This window comes from Mobula hypostoma, chromosome 21 (genome assembly GCF_963921235.1).
Source record: "Mobula hypostoma chromosome 21, sMobHyp1.1, whole genome shotgun sequence".
Classification (NCBI taxonomy): Eukaryota; Metazoa; Chordata; class Chondrichthyes; order Myliobatiformes; family Myliobatidae; genus Mobula; species Mobula hypostoma.
In genome coordinates, this window is record NC_086117.1 from 21,990,272 (window position 1) to 22,006,086 (window position 15,815).

Below are 15,815 nucleotides of genomic sequence, written 5' to 3' on the forward strand. Positions count from 1 at the left end.
TAAAGAGTCTGGCAGCGGCGGCAATTGAGACCACGAGAACAGCAGCAAACTCCTTGCCCCCTAGAACGACTAACACTCTTGACACCAACAGCATTCATCTGGCAGGGAGGGAAAAGACCAACTAATCTCCCTCCTAAGCCTGAAACAGGACAGATGAATGTGGCCCATGACTGAAAAATGCTGGTGGATGACAATAAACAATTCATCTTTCCACTGAAATTGCTACTACCAACCTTAGCCGGACTTGGTTCTCTGGACCAATTCATTATAGATCATCTATACTGTGGGAGGATTTGGTGGCTGAAGTTTTTGAGCACAAGAGGCTACGCTATACAGATCCTTCAGCAACTTGGTGGTGGATGTGGCTATAAATCCCCTACAACATACTTACATTGGACAAATTTTGGTTTTCCAGTCCCATCACTGAGCTTCAGCTGCTAGATCTGTATAGCTTCGAGATCCATGGTCAGACTCTACGGTAAACCATCAGAGACAGCGGCACAAAGCAGTCACTGGCTTTGGATCAAGTGAAAAGACCTCTTCTGGGCTTCAAGAGAGTGGGAAGACACAACAGAGGGTGACTTTGGGACACCAGAAATCGTCATTCAACCCTCCGGAGATGTAGTGGGCTAACTCATAAAACATCACGAAAGGAGGGTGCCCATTTGAAAACCCCTGTGTGTCAACCCTGAGCCACAACCAACATCAAGGCAGTCTCGAGCAAGTGCTCAGCACCCATTGGTACGCGGGATATTAACATCTTATCCTGTGTTTTTTGATTTTTTTTTAATGTCTTGAAGGTGATCCTGGTATTTATGACTACCCCATTGGAAGTAGTTCTGTAATAAAATAAATCACACACACACACACACACACACACACACACACCATTTGACACTACAATCTGTTCTTTTGCCTGCAGCCATAACTGGATGCTGAAAATATGTTTCTTCCTTCTGTAAACTCCTTTCTTAACAATTATTTTTAACGAAAGGGTTCTCAACCAAAGTTTTCTCTTTCCTCTCTGATTCCCAGGTCAGTGAAGCACGAGCACAGTACAATATTGGAAATGTTTTTCATGCCAAAGGGAAGCAGCTGTCCTGGCTCGCCGCCCAGGAATCTGGAGACTTACCCAGTGAAGTGAAGGAAACTTTAGAGAAGGCCACCGAATACTATGAGTGAGTAATGCAACTTGCAGATTAAGTCCTTGAGAAGAATTAGCAGGAATTGAGACTGTTGTCCAAAATGTGTTCTGACTACACATGAAGCATGTGCAACATTTTACTGCACTCCTCATTTTAAAGTTCCTTTATGGATTTTTGTGCTTTATCCTGTTTATGTAAAAGTATCCTAATTATATTGGCAATGCAATAAATGCATTCATTGCAGATGTCGTTATGCGTTCCTCTTCACCTATCATCTTCCAGCCTGAACACTTCCTCCTTTCTTCACCTTCACCTTGGTCTCTTCCCCCTTCCTTTCCAGTCCAGATGAAAGGTCTCAACCTGAAATATTGGCTTATTATTTCTCTCAGTAGATGCTGCCTGACTTGTGCTGAGTTCCTTCAGCACCTTGCATGTATTTCTATGAAATCTGTGTTTCTTTACTATCATTCAGCCATTCCCAGGATTGACCCAGAATGCATGCAAGTTGACCTAAGAGCCTTTCACGGGGAATTAAGTGAAAAACACATTGATTTGAGATGCACCACTTCAGTTGACACACCATAATCCATGTTTCAGGATCCATATTTGCTCCAAGTTCTGATTGTTCATCATTCCTTTACCCACTGGGCACACCTCTTTCCGTTCAGTGATGCCATGAATTTAAAAATTCTCCTGTGAGTTTTCAGTTCCACCATAACCACGTCCGGCTCCACCTCTTTATTCTTCTCCAGTTGTGGAAGCCCTTTGTCACATCTGTGCTCCTGATTTCTGGCTTCGCCTGTATCCCTGTTTTGAATTGCTTCACCTTTGGCAGTGCCTTCAGCCAGCAGCACCCACAGCTCAGGAATTCTCTCCTCTCTTTGCTACAGGTTTTGGTCTGCTGTTTTGAATATCTCTTTAAGTAACATCGTGCCAAATTTTCTTGTATATATCTCTCATTAATATCTTGAGAGCTTCAGCATGTTCAAACATCTTTTCCATAGATGCTGCCTGGCCTGTCGCATTCCTCCAGCATTGTGTGTGTTGCTTTGGATTTCCTACATCTGCAGATTATCTCTTGTTTGTGGTGGAAATTCAGGTTTTTATTTTATTTTAGACTGATGTTTGGAAGCATGTGGAAACAATCAAACTTTAGACTTTGATAGAATAATGAGCTGAATTTTAGAAAACAGATTATTCAGACAGGCATTTTGTGCAGCTGCACTTCAGAAGAATTCACTTAAAATGTCGCTGTAATTAGTCATCCCAAGGCTATGAAGGACATTATTTGAAGGCATTTGTTTTTGCTCATGTCTCTCACAGCTCCAAACTCACTTATTACTCGCTTTCGTTTTCTTTCACCCTTCTGTTGCTTGGTGATAACTGGCAATTCCAGAAACTGAAGGAATGCAAGAGCAGGCCAATGAATCAGGACGTAGAGTTTCTTTCTCGCTTTGTCAGGGTTAACACAAAGCTACAAGACAAAAAGTTGCAAGGGAAACCATTAACTGTAGAGAAAACAATTGGATAAACTGCTGCTTCAAGAACCTATTCAAATATCATCAGGAATTTATATTTGCATCAAATTTTACCATAATTTTGGACTGAAAAGAAAAATCAGCACCAACTCTACAAGGTGATAGCTGAATCAGTAGCATTTGAGAATTTGCTTCACGGGCTTTCCGCTTCTTCCGCTGGCCCAATTGAATTGAGAGAGGAGGGTACACAGGTCGGGGCGAAATATTTAAAAAGTGATGTACATTGGCTTTTGTTTTTACCCAGCGGTCCAGTCAAATTGTGAGTCAATATTAAGGTCAAATAAGCTAGGGACAAGTGGTGCAGCCATTAAGTGAATGGACCAGTGTTAGAGTGGGGAAGCTTTGGCTCAACTGGCTTGGGCGAGGTAAGTGTCTTCTTCATTCTTCATCTGTTACTGCATAATTAGTGCTGTGAGATTAGCTCCAGGGGCCATGTTGTGTTCTTTGAGATGTGGAAATTCTGGGAGACCTCTAGCCTCCCAGATAACCACATCTGCACCAGATATACTGAGCTGCATCTCCTCTGAGAACGTGTTAAAGAATGAGGTGAAGCTTGATGACCTTCACCTCATACGGGAAGCTGAGGATGTGATAGATGGGAGCTACTGGGAGGCAGTCGCGCCTAGGTTGCGGGAGACAGGTACCTGGTTGACTGTAAGGAGAGAGAAAGAAAAGAAGCCGCCAGTGCAGAGTAACCCTGTGGCCACTCTCCTCAATAATAAGTAGACCGTTTTGGATACTGTTGAGTGGATGACCTGCAGGGAGGAACCGCAGCGACCGGATCTCCAGCACTGAGTCTGGCCCTGTGACCCAGAACGGAAAGGGGGAGAAGAGGACTACAGTAGTGTTAAGGGATTCCATGGTTAGAGGAGTAGATACAAGACTCTGTGGATGTGAAAGAAAAGCCTGCGTGGTATTTTGTTCTAGATGCTAGGGTCAGGGATGTCTTGGATTGGGTCCACAGCATTCTCAAGGGGGAAGTTGAGCAGCCAGAAGTCTTGGTACATATCGGTACCAATGACGCAGGTAAGAAAATGGAGAAGGTCCTGAAGAGAGAATTTAGGGAGTTGGGTAGAAAGCTGAAAAGCAGGACCTCCAGGGTAGTGATCTCTGGATTGCTTCATGTGCCACATAACAGTGAGGGTAAGAACAGGATGATCTGGCAGATGAATGCGTTGCTGAGGAACTGGTGCAGGGGGCAGGGCTTGAGATTTCTGGATCATTGGGATCTCTTCTGGGGAAGGTATGACCTGTACAAAAGGGACAGCTTACAGCTGAACCCAGGGGGGACCAGTACACTTGCGGGCACATTTGCTAGAACTGTTGGGGAGTGTTTAAAATCATTTGGCAGAAGGATGGGAATCAGGGTATGAAGCGGAGGATGGGGCAGTTAGTGTACAAATAGAGACAGTGTACGTTTGTTTGTATACTAACTGGCAGGAAGGACAAAGTAGATGTTAGGGCAAAATTGCAGTCGGTAAGATGAGTTGCAGTGTAACACAGGGACAAAATCAAAAAAGGTGTTGAATATAGGAGAATATAAGTGTTGAATATAAGAGCTGGCATAGGATCGAAAGATGTAGAATCCTTGTGGGTAGATTTAAGGAACTGCAAGGATGAAAAAACCCTGATGGGAGTTATATACAGGCCTCTGAACAGTAGCCAGGTTATGGGCCACAAATTACAATGGGAGATTGAAAAGGCGTGTCAAAAGGGCAATGTTATGATAGTCCAGTGGATTGGGAAAATTAGCTTGTGCTGGATCCCCAGAGAGAGAAAGAGAGAACTTGTGGAATGCTGATGAGAGGGCAGCTTTTTGTTGACCCTGCTGGGTGGGCTCTTTGGGATTGGATGTTATGGAATGAACTGTGTTTGATTAGGGAACTCAAGGTAAAGGAACCTTTAGGAGGCTGTGATTGTAATACGATATACTTCATCTTCCAATGCGAGAGGGAGAAATTATAGTCAGATGTATCAGTTTTACAGTAGAGTAAAGGGAATTACAGAGGCATAAGAGTGGAGGTGGAAAAGTTGATTGGAAGGGTACACTGGCAGGGATGATGGCAGAACGGCAACGGCTGGACTTTCTGGGGGCAACTTGGAAAGTACAGGATAGATACATCCCAAAGAAGTATTCTGAAGGGAGGATGAGGCAACTGTGGCCGACGGAGGAAGTCAAAAACTACATAAAAGCAAAGGAGTGGGCATACAATATAGCCAAAATTAGTGAGAAGTTAGAGAATTGGGAAGCTTTTAAAAACCAAGAAAAGGCAACTAAAAAGCCTTAAGGAGGAAAAAGATGAAACATGAAGGTAGGTTAGCCAAGAATATAAAAGAGGATACCAAAAGCTTTTTCCAAATATACGAAGAGTAAAAGAGAGGTGAGAGTAGGTCTTGGACCACAGTTAAGTGACACTGGAGAGGTTGCAATGAGGAACAAAGAAATGGCAGACAAACATAATCAGTATTTTGTATCCGTCTTCACTATCAGTGTGCCAGAAGTTTGAGAGTGTCATGGGGCAGAAGTGAGTGCAATTGCTATTACTAGGGAGAAGCTGCTTGGAAGCTGAGAGGTCTGAAGGTAGGTAAGTCACCTCGACCAGATGGACTGCACCCCAGGGTTCTGAAAGAGGTGACTGGGGAGATTGTGGGGGTATTAGTAATGATCGTTAAAGAATCGCTAGATTCTGTCATAGTTCCAGAGGACTGGAAAATGTCACTCTACTCCTCAAGAAGGAAGGGAGGCCGGTTAGCCTGGAGATGATTGTGAAGGATGAGGTCTCAGGGTACTTGGAGGCACATGATAATATAGGCCAAAGTCAGTATGGTTTCCGCAAGGGAAAATCTTGCCTGACAAATCTGTTGGAATTCATTGAGGAAATAACAAGCAGTATAGACAAAGGAGAATTGATGGATTTTCAGAAGGCCTTTGACAAGGTGCCACACATGGGGCTGCTTAATAAGATAAGAGCCCATTGTTTTACAGGAAAGATGCATTTCATGGTATTACATGGATAGAGGGTTGACTGACTGGCTGGAGGCTAAGAGTTGCAATAAAGGACACTTTTTCTATTTGGCTGCCAGTGATTAGTGGTGTTTTGCAAGAGTCAGTGTTAGGTCCACTTCGTTTTATGTTGTATGTCAATGATTTGGATGCCAGAGTTGATGGCTTTGTAGCCAGGTCTGCAGATTATATGAAAATAGGTTGAAGGGCAAGTAGTGTTGAGGAATCACAGAGACTGCAGAAGGAATTAGATGGATTAGGAGAATGGGAAAAGAAGTGGTGGATGGAAAACAGTGTCAGGAAATGTATGATCATGCACTTTGGTAGAAGGAACAAAAGCAGAAACTATAAACGGGCAGGAAATTCAAAAACCTGAGGTGCAAAAGGATTTGGAAGTCCTCGTACAGGATTCCCTAAAGGTTAATTTGCAGTTTGAGTCAGTGGTGAGGTAGACAAATACAATGTTTGTATTATTTTTGAGAGGACTAGAAGGTAAGTGCAGGGATGTAATGATGAGGCTTTATAAGGCACTGGTGAGGCCTCACTTGGAGTATTGTGAGCAGTTTTGTGCCCCTTATCCAAGAAAGGATGTGCTGACATTGGAAATGATTCAGAGGAGGTTCACAAGAATGTCTCTTGAGAATGAAAGGGTTATTGCATGAGGAGCATTTGATGGCTTTGGGCCTGTACTTGCTGGAATTTAGAAGAATCGGGGGGGAGGGTTGGATCCCAATGAAACCTATTGAATAGTGAAAGGCCTGGATGGAGTGGATGTGGAGAAGATGTTTCCTATGGTGGGGGAGTCTTGAAACCAGAGGCACAGTCTCAGAATAGAGGGATGTCCATTTAGAAGAGAGATGAGGAGGAATTTCTTTAGCCAGAGGGTGGTAAATCTGTTGAATTCATTGCCATAGGCCAAGTAATTGGGCATATTCAAGGCAGAGGCTGATGTGTTCTTGATTGCTCAGGTTGTGAAAGGTTACAGGGAGAAGACAAGAGAATGGGGTTGAGAGGGGAAAATGGTCCAGCCGTGATGAAATGGTGGAGCAGACTCAATGGGTTGAATGGCCTAATTCTGCTGCTGTCTCTTATGTTCTATATTTTTATTCGTTACAGAGAGAGGAGGAAGCCAGCATGTTGCTTTTTGTAAAGATTGCTTCACTTTTCTTCAATGTCTCACACTCTTTGCTTTTCCCATTTGTCTTTTCTGTTTCCTTTCGTTTTAGTTTTTTTCTTCCTCATTTTGTTATCAGTCTCCTCCTTGCACATATCCACTTCCATTTCCTTTTGACATTTTTAAGAAATTGCAGCAGGTGTTGGCCATTCAATAAGTTCAGTTTTTTAGATCTTCCTTTCCTTTGATTTCCTTGGTGCCGTATTTTATTTCACTTCCTGCTATCCCATTTTTCGCTTACTCCCTTTCCTGGACTCTGGCCATAGGATGTCAAACTGGACTATCACCATCAATGATTGATCATCAAACAAATCATGTCAGTAGTTGTCTCATCCTAGGTTCTACAGTGATGAAACAAGACATGTGTTCACCAAGTACCCATGATAGATGCTGAAATGCAATCTGAGTACTGTTGTCCGCCAATTAATAAAGTTCAAAGTTATTTCTCAAGGGCATGTAATCTCTCAATTAAATCAGATTGAACTATTAATTTGAATTGGACAGATTATTTTTGCTGGTGTGGATTTTGTGTAGCCCCAGTCATGAGCCTTAAAGCTATCAGTGTAAAACAAAACAAATACCCCTGGAATCAATCCGAAGGCCATAATCTGGATTTGGACAATAATTATTATCTATTTAAGGTTCATGTTGGAGTTCTTAAGTCCCAAATGTATTTGTCTTTTTCAACAACGAATGTCATTTTGTGTTCAGTTTGAATAGGAAGGATTCTTCAGTTTCACTGTAGGTTTACAATGTTTTTGATTTTTTTTCTTTTCTTGTCTGATTTAGGATGAATCTTAAAATCGTCAAAGAATTAGGTGATCGAGCAGCTCAAGGCCGAGCCTATGGTAACCTCGGCAACACACATTACCTGTTGGGAAATTATCTTGATGCCATCACGTTTCACAAAGAGGTAAAAGATCTATTATCACATTTCACAGTAATGATTTGAAATAAGGTTCTGATGTGAAAATGCTGAATGTTTAAATTAGCACACCAACTTTAAATCATATTCAGAGGATGATTTCAGTAGCAAGATTTTTTCTAATATCTAACCCTAATAGCTTGTGGTGCTCTGTTAGTGTGTCACCCACTGGGGAACAGGAAGGAGCCTGATGCTTGTTTTTGTCTGAGTGCCTATCAGCGGCTGCTTACTTGGTATATGTCAGATAATCAGTTGCAGCAGGGATGAGACCTGGGAAAACTATTGAGGCAAAGTATTAATTTAAATGCAAGCAATTACTTTAACAGCGAATAAAATTAATTTATGCAGCAGAATTTAAATGAACATCATATTCAACAAGGTGTCTGAATCTATTTTCAAGATGTCTCTAAGAACAGCCGTATGCAGAAAACTTATTGATGTTTGTAAAGACCAGAGTCATGGGATTAATAAACTGTCCTAGTTAATAAATAGGTGAGGCTGGTTAGATGGTTGACTTGGCACATGTGATGAATGATGAAGGTTGTCAAGTATAATTTTTCCACTGTGCTGAGAACTGACTTGTTCAGCACACAGCAACTTGAGCCTCTTACCAGCTCAAGAAATGTTGATTGTATTGTCTTAGTAGTTAGAATGCTGCAGATAAGAGATGCAATTATGTCTTTATATTTGGATTATTTTCAGATGGTAAATCCACTACAAGCCATTTATGTCCACAAAGTGCTCAAATATTAATAATAGACTTTAATTATAATTGCCAGATGACTGATTTATTTTTCATCTCTCAAGTGGTTATAGTGGAAATGGAAACATAAGCTCAAGAGTAATACCCACCCTTGTGGGGTACCAGCGTTCAGCATAATCATGGTTGAGATGTTGTTACCTATCTTTACTGGCAGCCGTCTGTTCCCCAAGAAGTCAAGGACCTATTTGCAGAAGAGAGTGTTGAATTCTAGGTCTAGTTGTTTGGAGATGAGTCTGTTTGGACTCGTGGTACTGAAGCCCTAGGTGATGTGAGTAATCGAGTTGATCCAGCAATGAACTGAAATTGGAAGTAGAAGTGCTTGGCATGGTAAAAGAAAGTCAATTTAAACTTGGTACCTTTAGCTGTATCCCAGCTGTTGGCTATGAAGGATGATGTTGATAGTCATATGGAGAATCTGGAATTATTTTCCTCAGAACAAGGAGGTATTACACATTGTATGAAATTTTGATGGAGCAAATAAAGAAAAAATATTTCATTTGCCATGTGGATTGGAAACATAAAGCTTAAAATAATGAGAAAATGAAGAAGATGACCTGGGGGAAGAATGCTTCTTCAGAGAATTAAAAGGATTTCAGAGCGATCATCCAAAAGGAGAGTGAAGTCAATTTTTGAAGAACCTTAAAATAGACAATTGCACTCATGCTTGTGGCCATCCTGTAGGGTATTTGAGAAACATGTGAAGTGGAAATGGTGGGGTGGCATCAATGAAACTCTTTGAAGTTGGCCGAGTTGTGGTGATAAGGATAGTCTTAAGCTACAGGCTGGTATCGATCAGTTAGTTAGTTGGGCAGATCATATACTTTGGGAGGCCGAATAATGATAGGACACAAACATTAAATGGGATGACTTCACTAGTATTGTAGAATAGAAGAACTATGGTGTACAAGCCCAGGAATTCCTGAAGGTGGCAGCACTTGTAGATTAAGTCGTGAAGAAGGCATACAGCAGGGCCGCAAAACATGAGCTACCGAACTGCGAGGAAACGATATGAGTCTGCTGCACCTTTCCTCATTCCCTGTCAAGCACTGTTGAACTTGAACATAGGGTTGCCAACTGTCCCGTATTAGCCGGGACATCCCGTATATTGGGCTAAATTGGTTTGTCCCATACGGGACCGCCCTTGTCCCGTATTTCCCCCGCTAAGGTAGAGCGTTCCTATGAAACCTTTTGTGCCAAAATGATGTGAAGCGAAGAAGCAATTACCATTAATTTATATGGGAAAAATTTTTGAGTGTTCCCAGACACAAAAAAAACCTACCAAATCATACCAAATAACACATTAAACCGAAAATAACACTAACATATAGTAAAAGCAGGAATGGTATGATAAATACACAGCTATATAAAATAGAAATAATGTATGTACAGTATTGTGGGGAAGATTAAGCCAAAACCGATTTGTGGAGAAAAAAAATCGGCACTTACGCGCACGCACACGTCACATATGCACACGTCACTCACGCATGGGCACACAGGTGCCGGTGCAAGGCTTGGAGGTCATGGTAATCTTTCCTGGGGTAAAGTGTCCCGGGATTTGACTGATACTTTTGTCCCTTATTTGGGAGTGAGAAAGTTGGTGACCCTAGCTGTAAAAGACATGTTGAGGTGAGTTTAACTCGACTTGAACACCCCTCCCCCCACCCCCTGCCCCGGCTCAGCCAGTCCACAAGAATGTTGGCAATATCAAACCAGCCTGCGGTGCAAAAAAGGCTGGGGATCCCTGACAGGATACTTGCCTTTGTGGAACGTAGAACAAGGAGGTTATGTGCAACTTTATAAAGTATGAGTTGGAGTACCATGTAAACTTTGGGTTCCTGTATGATAAAGACATGGAGAAAGTGCAGAGAATATGTATAGGGCATGCTGTTGTCTGAAGTGGAGCTGTTTGGTTTTTAGGCAAGAATGGACAAGTTGGGTTTTTTCAATACGCTGGAGGAACTCAGCTGGGTTTATTTACTTTAGCATGGAGAAGGCTGGGGGGGAACCTGATAGACATGTTAAGGAGGGTCTATGTTCCTAGAAAAGCCATCTGTAACTTGAACTCTTGATAAGAATTGACACCATTTTCTTCTTTCACATTTTGTATCTATTCAATAATTTTGGTGTCAAGTTACAGAAGACTGCATTTTTAAAAAATCTCAAATAGCGGTTTGTGAATTCCATAAGGGCTAGTTTCTGTTACTTGAACTGAAACACACTTACTCTATATACACAATTATGAGAAATGGTAGATATAAAGAACCTCCATCATTGGACTGGTGTTTAAAACTAAATGCTTCTCTGTGGATTGTCACCTTGTCATGGTGGAGAAGCTTGTGTGGTCCTGTGATCCCGAGAGCGATGCTGTCTGGAGCTATGCTCCTGGTAGGGTCACCCATGGCGGTAAGGTTGAGGGTGAGGTCCCTGACAAAGAACAATCCAACCAAGACCTCAACGGTGGAACAGGCGGAGGAAGTTATTTCGACCTCAACGGCTGTGAAGGTGGATGAAGGCTGCAACAAATCCATCAGCTCCAATCGTCGTGTTTCCATGCCACTGGAATCAGTCAGTTTATTTGTGAAGTATCGTGTGCTTCTTGGAGTGCAACAGCAAGTACACGTTAAACAAATACACGCACAGACGTCTTCGCTCTGTGGGCCACTTGATCAACAGAACAAAGACCGTCATCCTTGACCTCGAGGGATAGCCATGACGAAAACTAAAAGACATTAGGTTTATGTCCCTCTAGATAATTGTTTTTGTTGTCTATTTGGGTGATGCTTCCCAGATGATATAAATTCTCTCAAGAAATCTTCTCAGGTTTTCTGCTTGTTCTTTTGCCTTACTTAATAGATATAGTAGGAGGGTTAGAGGAGATCGGAGAAAGATTTCTTTTTTCACCCAGAGGGTAACTGGAATCGGAATGCACTGTCTGAATAGATATGGAGTCAGGTACTCAATTAATACTTCCCATATATCTAAAGGAGCACTTGAATTGCCAGACTTAGAAGGCTGTGGACCATGTGCTGGAAAGCAGGATTTGTGTAGGTGAATACTTGATCACAGGTATGGACATGGTGATTGGTGACCTCTTCTCACTGCTACCTCCAAGCTGTGAGGAGGTGTTCAGCTATGCATCTCATCTTGGGATTAGAGAATAGTGGGACCTTTCTTCGTCCCATCTCTTCATGGCTTTGCTCCATCCACACTTATATTACAAAGCGATTAGATGTATAGATTAAATCGTCAAAACTAAATCTTCCTGCTTTGACAGTGACCACATAATTAATCAAGGGAATATCGAACACTTCATTTGGCAGCAAGATTTGAATGAAAATTGGCTGAATTTGTAACAATGCATCATTTGGGGCAGGTCGTAGAGGCTTCATTAGGGTTATTCGGTGGCATATCAACATGGGCAAGGATGTAGAAGAGAACATGTGTCACATGCTAATGATGACAAACAAATGCCTAAAATAGATGGAAACATAAGAGACTGTAAATGCTGGAATCGGGAGCAAAAGACTCTGTGTAGATCAGGGGTTTCCAACCTGGGGTCCACCGACCCCGTGGTTAATGCTAAGGCTCCATGGCAAATGTGGCTTGTATTTCCAGCACCTGCAGATTTTCCTATGTTCATACAGCAGTTTGATTTTTGCCGAAAATATATGGCTGTACGTTTGTTCATATTTTATTTTTCTCAAGTATTTGAAAAGAGTGCCATATTTCAAAATCCTGTTGAAAGCCACTATTATAGCAGTGTCTACAGAGGCACTAATTGTCTGAATCTAGTGTGGCAGTGGCAAACCATCATCTGTAGGGGGCACTGGTGTCAAATAAGTCAACACAATTATCTGCTGTTCTTAAAATGTTAGCCAGCAAAGCACAGCACTGGTTTATGTCCCTCAATAAAAAGAAGCTGGAAAAGATGAAAGTTACTTGACCCACCTGGGAAGTTGTAAATTTTGAAATGATTTTCCAGTGAAGTTCAAGATAATCAGTCGATATGATTCAATTTTATTTCAGCGTCTTTCAATCGCAAAGGAATTTGGAGATAAAGCGGCTGAGAGAAGGGCCTACAGCAACCTGGGAAATGCGCACATATTTCTGGGAAAATTTGATGTGGCTGCTGAATATTACAAGTAAGTTTTTGTTCATAAGGAAGGACATTTCTTCAAACCTGTTCCACCATTTCAAACAACTCAGCTTTCCAGCATTATCCCCATGTTCTCAGATTTCCTTAAGAGTCAACAAATCTGTTGTGAACGACTACATAATGTGCAGTTTCTTCTGAGAGTGGTTGCCAAGGATGGTAAACTTATGCATTGCCTTGATATATTTTAATACAAAATTGAATGAGAGGATTGAATAGTACAATAATTCTAAAAATTACAGTGGAATATTGGTGAATGGATCATTGACTATGTAAACAGTAGGTTTCATCATAAACTGTGTATGTAGTTACATTTCTGTACTAATATCTTTCTATAGAAAAGATTAAGATCGAAAGTGCAGAGTAAATTTACAAGGATGTTTCAGGCCTTTAGGACCTGAGTTCAAGGGGAAGTTTGAATAGATTTGGACTTTTTTCCCTTCAGCATAGGAGAATGAGAGGAGATTTGATAGAGGTATACAAACTTATGAGGGGTATAGATAGGGTAAATGCAAGCAGGCTTTTTCCCACTGAGGTTGGTGAGACTAGAACTCAGGATCATGGATAATGGGTTCAAGGGGAACATGGGTGGTGAAAGTGTGGAACAAGCAGCCTGTGGAAGTGGTGGATGTGAGATCGATTTCAACATTTAACTGAAATTTGTATAGGTACATAGATGGGAAAAGTGTGGGGAGCTATGTGACTAAGCATAGTTGTTTGGCATGCACTAGATGGGGCGAAGGGCCTGTTTCTGTGCTGTAATCTCCTATGGACTTCATGACAGTGTCATGCAACTGTCATTTGCGTTTTATTAATCTTGTGTAATCCAATGAGTTTTCTGGTTGGGAAACTAGATCTGGCAGCAAAACTGGACTAAGTATTGGACCAACATGCTCTCTTGTTCTGCCATTCTCGTTTCACGTTGCACTGCGAACATGACCTTATAAGGATATTTCAGACTTTACTTTGCTGCTCACTTTAATACAATAAGTAATCAGAGATGCATTTCTATTGCATGGGCTGTTTACGTAAATGTCTCTTTCAATATCTCCCTCCCTTGTGCAGCTTAGAGAACTGGACTGATTTTAGTCAATAAAATAATCGAATGACCAGATTTCTTAAAAATGTTCCTGTCAAGCTATAAAGCTGCTCTTTAGCTGAAGGACATTTTTTCCATTAGACAAAGCAGCAATAATTTTACATTGGTTGTTAACCTCATGATAATGATAAGTAGGACATTAAACAGGCTCCTGCCTGTGTACCGTGCAAGGCTGGGATGACCACTGTTGGACTCTTCAGTCACATCTTAGTCTTGTGCCACAGGGTCAATTCCAGTCAAAGGCTCGTGCGATGTGTGCTTAGAATTAAAATTCATACAAATTTTTGGAACTTGGTAGAGAAGGGATTCACTTCTGTCCTTTTCACTTCCATTAAACAAAATCTTTGTATTGACGCATAAATGTGCTCAAAGAAGATGTGTTATCTTTTGTCCAGTATGAAACTGAACCAAAGTTGCAAGTTTGTGCTTACCTTATCCAATTAGTTTAATTCCCCTGTTCCTTCCCTCAAGAAATCCAATCTTCTTTCCCTCTTTTTAAAAACATATACCTACTTCTATTTCAAAAAGTACTGAACCATCTTCTGCTGACTTTTATGAGGTAGCATTTTCCAGATGTCAGCAGTCACAGCTGTGCATTAACTTTAATCCCTACAAGCAAAGAAGAGGAACATCACCCAGGAGTTTGAATATCCATTGAGACTGTATACAGGTTTCCCCCGCCATCCGAAGGTAGAGCGTTCCTATGAAACAGTTCGTAAGCCGAAATGTCATAAAGTGAAGAAGCAATTACCATTTATTTATATGGCAAAATTTTGTGAGCGTTCGCAGACCCAAAAATAACCTACCAAATCATGCCAAATAACACATAAAACCTAAAATAACAGTAACATATAGTAAAAGCAGGAATGATATGATAAATACACAGCCTATATAAAGTAGAAATACTTTTCCACAACCATTACTGAACTGTTCTCCGTAGCGAAAATCTCACGCAAGTGCCGTCAGCAGAAAATCTCACACAAGCGCCATCGGCAAAAAATCTCACGCAAGCGCTGTTGGCAAGAACACTCTCTTTGGTAACCTTTAAGCTATGAAGCTGCCAAATCATACCAAATAACGCATAAAAATACACAGCCTGTATAAAGTAGAAATAATGTATGTACAGTGTAGTATCACTTAGGGGAATCAGGAAGACATCGAGCACACTGATGATGGTGTGTTAGACTGAGTCGTCACAGTTTGGGATGGTGCAGTGGCCCCCACCCTCCGGGCCACTAACCGATACATTGCCGCGAAGCACGCAGGGCTCCAGCAGTAGCCGGGAGGCACACAGCACATCTTTAAGAAAAAAGCCGAAATAAACATGCTAATTAATTAGGTGCCACCCAGCATGTAGTTGTGGGCTCAGATCAGTGCCGACTTCTGATTGCATCGTCTCTGATCTGGGCCGACAATTACATGTCGGCGGCACCTAATTAACTAGCATGTTTACTTCGGCTTTTTTCTTAAAGATGTGCTGTGTGTCTCCCGGCTACCGTTGCATTCTCTGCGAATCGGTATCTGTCCGTGGCCTGGGGGTTGGGGTGGTGGGACACTGGGGTGTCATCTCGTCATCAGTTTCCATTAGAGCAGGCAGCTCTTCTTCTATCTCTGCCTGCCTCGATGTCGAAGATCCAGGTTCGTCGTCTGCTGTGGAAGGCTTGCTTGACTGCTGAGCCTCGCGCATTTTTCTATCACACAGTTCTTTAATAAGGACTCAAACCATCCTGCAAGTATCTCCTAAACCGACGTACCCTTTCAAAATTAAAGTTGTACTTTATCATTACTCATTCGGTTTCGATTGTTATCCTTTTTACTTCCAATTGTATCAGCTCTTCTTCTGTCAGTTCTTGGTGATGGGATGCCAAAACCTCTTCAACATCATGTTCGTCAGCTTCTACAAGCCAAACTCACCTTGTCCTTACTTCATTCACCACGATCAAAACGCTTAATTATGTCTAGTTTTACCGTAACTGTAACACCCTTACGAGCTCTTTCAGGCTTTTCCGATACC

General features: G+C 41.7%; 1 protein-coding gene across 6 annotated transcripts in view; it reads left to right on the top strand.

The window, feature by feature from the left end:
- LOC134359857 (G-protein-signaling modulator 1-like) overlaps positions 1-15,815 on the top strand; it is a 294,482-nt gene that overhangs the window by 145,494 nt on the left and 133,173 nt on the right. For all 6 annotated transcript variants that reach the window (XM_063073605.1, XM_063073611.1, XM_063073608.1 and 3 more), the window contains 3 exons: positions 1,036-1,178; positions 7,651-7,774; positions 12,576-12,691. In XM_063073605.1, the coding sequence (XP_062929675.1) occupies positions 1,036-1,178; positions 7,651-7,774; positions 12,576-12,691 (383 nt within the window). The remainder of the gene's footprint in view (positions 1-1,035; positions 1,179-7,650; positions 7,775-12,575; positions 12,692-15,815) is intronic.